Here is a 2,664-nt window from a genome sequence, read left to right as displayed (position 1 = left end):
TTGAGGAATTCTAGTAATAACGACACCACTGTTGTTGCATCCAGGTGACACAAGCCTTCCGTAATCGCCAAGAAGGACACGGAGGGTTAAAAAAAAAAAACACGATGGACTCTTCAGATGAGGTAATTATCTTCACTCGAATGTCGCTGGATAACACCAGTTTCTGAACACAGCCATGCTCAGAAATACAGAGAGAGTTGTGGGGAGCTGAGTCTTAATTCACTTATTCGGCGAAGGCTTGAATGTAACGGCCGTTCATTAATATCAACAAGTTACGCACTAAAGCTTTAAAGCTGCCCTTGGCAATTCTTTCATTGCTCCACTGAAAACCAGTCTGACACAGATGATAAAAAGTTGGATTTAATGAGGGGCCTGTTTCACAAAGATAACTGGTATCATAAAGCTGTTGTATATAATCAGAACCATGGGTTGAGGACTCAAAGCCGCTGGAAACTTTTCTTCAAATTCATGAGTAATTCTCATTCAAAAACAATAATCCTTCATGACAAAAGCAGTGGTCATATTTTACCATCTATATCTATATTCTGTATTGAAAGTTTAGCACTCACTTTACAACTCCGGTCTACATGTGCGAGTGTGGTTCGGTCAGATTTCATTCCCAGACACCATATAATCCACCAACTGTTGACCCTTTCGAATTGGTGAGAAAAACAGAAATACCCTAAACTTGGATGTTCCTGTGTGATCCCCGTTACTCAGTCCGAAGCTGATTTAAGAATATGTGTTTCCAGGGCCTTTGATATGACATAAAATGAAATGGAAATACCCACACGGTAATTGGGCGGGGTATTGCAACAGCAAAAATGTTGTTTTTCACCACTGATAAGATCAAATATATTCACACGTGGGCGGTTACTAGTGTGGGAGTTGTTAGATACAGCACGACTGTTGTGCACGAGTACAGAAATAAAACTGGTAATCCTTTAATTCGACATAGTCAAATGATGGTGCCGTTTTTGTCTCGTGATGAGCAATGCATTGTGAAAAAGTAATATTTTAAAGTAAATAAGACAGTATGTGCAGAAAAGAAGAGAAACTAATGCTTGATAGGTGATCTAATTCACCAGAATGTTGAATTCATCATTTTCTGAGCTTTGGTGTGTGCAATAAATATGCGTGTCTATAGTATTTTTATCAAATATGTCTGTCGTTGCGGTAAACTACTAAAAGTCGGGGTTTTTTAACACAACGTTTCTCTATCTCTGACATAAGTATCATGGTGTAGGCAAAGTGACTGTACTGATGCATTGTTTACTACATGACACTTTATTGTCAGTGCTTGTTGTCCATGACAGCATCCTGGAGGAATGATTCCACGTTCCTGATCCGATCCTCTCAACTAAAGGTTACCATGGGGATCTGCCCTGCTCAAAAGTGAGCCAGCTACATGATACCAGAAAACCTGAGTTATGATTTATAGATAACTAGACAACCTGGCAATCATTGCTCATGACACAGGCCCCGGGTAGATGTAGATGATTGTTCTGTTCTTGGGAAAGTCACTGTGGATTGAGCAAGTTTCCTCCCAGTTGTTAACTACACATCATGGCTTTGTTTCAACACAGTGTTTTGTCTCTTTTCATCCAACAATACTTTACCATGTTGTAAAAATTGAAATGTAGTGTTTAGGGGTGTGCAAAAAAAAAAAAAAAAATCGATTCACATTCGTGTCTTGATTCGTCGCCATGGATTCAAGATCGATTCATGTTTTTGTTTTGTAATGGCGTGTATACTACCACATGGGAAAAGTAACTACATCCTGTGAATCGTTTTTTTTCTTTTTTCTTTTGAGAATCATTTTTGGATCAAAAATTGATTTTTGAATCAAATCTTGAGCCTAAAAATCCAATCGTGACATTTACTGACTCGTGCACTCCTAGTTGTGTCATGTTGTGAACCGACCCTTTAGGAAAAGGATATTCAAGAGCAGGCAGTGTGGAAAATGAACTCACGAACAACCATCATGGACTAAGATTTTCAACTGCCTTCATAACGTCTTTCCAACAACTGTTGGCCCAAGATGGCATTAGTGTTGTGGCGCCGGGCCGTTACTGTACAGGTAACCCTTGTCAGTTCTAAATGCTGCGTGCCACTGCTGTGTTTTGGTTTCGTCTCTGTGCCGCCCCTCTATCGGCGCTGTGACAACATGACCTTGTTGATGAAGTTGACGATGGCAGAGGCAGGTTGTTCGGGGTCCAACTCGGCAAACAGGTGGCAAACGTTCTCTGCCAAGCTGCCCGGCTTCTTGGCAACGAAACCAAACACCCTGAGAAGGGGAAGGGTTGAGGAAGAGAGGGAGGGTGTGAGGAAACAAGTTACTGAGCAGGAGAGGAAGTGAAAAGGAGGGCATTGCGCAAATATTTAGAGTTTGTCTAGTGCAGTAACCGCCTTCAGTACGGAAGCCCTGACAAGGCAAAAGGAAGAAACTAAATTCTGGTGATCCATTTTTTAAGTCTGATCTAAATAGTTCTCTCTCCTGTGTTTATGATTCAAAGTGCTCATATTATGCTAATTTTCAGGTTCATGATTGTATTTAGAGGTTGTAGCAGAATTGGTTTACATGGTTTAATTTTCAGAAAACACCCTATTTTTGTTGTACCGCACATTTCTGCAGCTCTTCTTTTCACCCTGTGTGTTGAGCTC

General features: G+C 40.7%; 1 protein-coding gene and 1 long non-coding RNA gene across 11 annotated transcripts in view; one reads left to right on the top strand and one right to left on the bottom strand.

The window, feature by feature from the left end:
* LOC116691903 (uncharacterized) overlaps positions 1 to 2,664 on the top strand; it is a 15,451-nt gene that overhangs the window by 1,056 nt on the left and 11,731 nt on the right. The window lies entirely within an intron of this gene.
* The window catches only part of tns2a (tensin 2a), a 62,664-nt gene continuing 61,557 nt past the window's right edge, over positions 1,558 to 2,664 (bottom strand). For all 10 annotated transcript variants that reach the window (XM_032519759.1, XM_032519766.1, XM_032519761.1 and 7 more), the window contains one exon: positions 1,558 to 2,287. In XM_032519759.1, coding sequence (XP_032375650.1) covers positions 2,149 to 2,287 — 139 coding nt within the window. In that variant the 3' untranslated portion in view covers positions 1,558 to 2,148. The remainder of the gene's footprint in view (positions 2,288 to 2,664) is intronic.

Source organism: Etheostoma spectabile, chromosome 7 (genome assembly GCF_008692095.1).
Source record: "Etheostoma spectabile isolate EspeVRDwgs_2016 chromosome 7, UIUC_Espe_1.0, whole genome shotgun sequence".
In the NCBI taxonomy this organism is placed as follows: Eukaryota; Metazoa; Chordata; class Actinopteri; order Perciformes; family Percidae; genus Etheostoma; species Etheostoma spectabile.
This window is presented reverse-complemented; position numbering and strand designations above follow the sequence as displayed.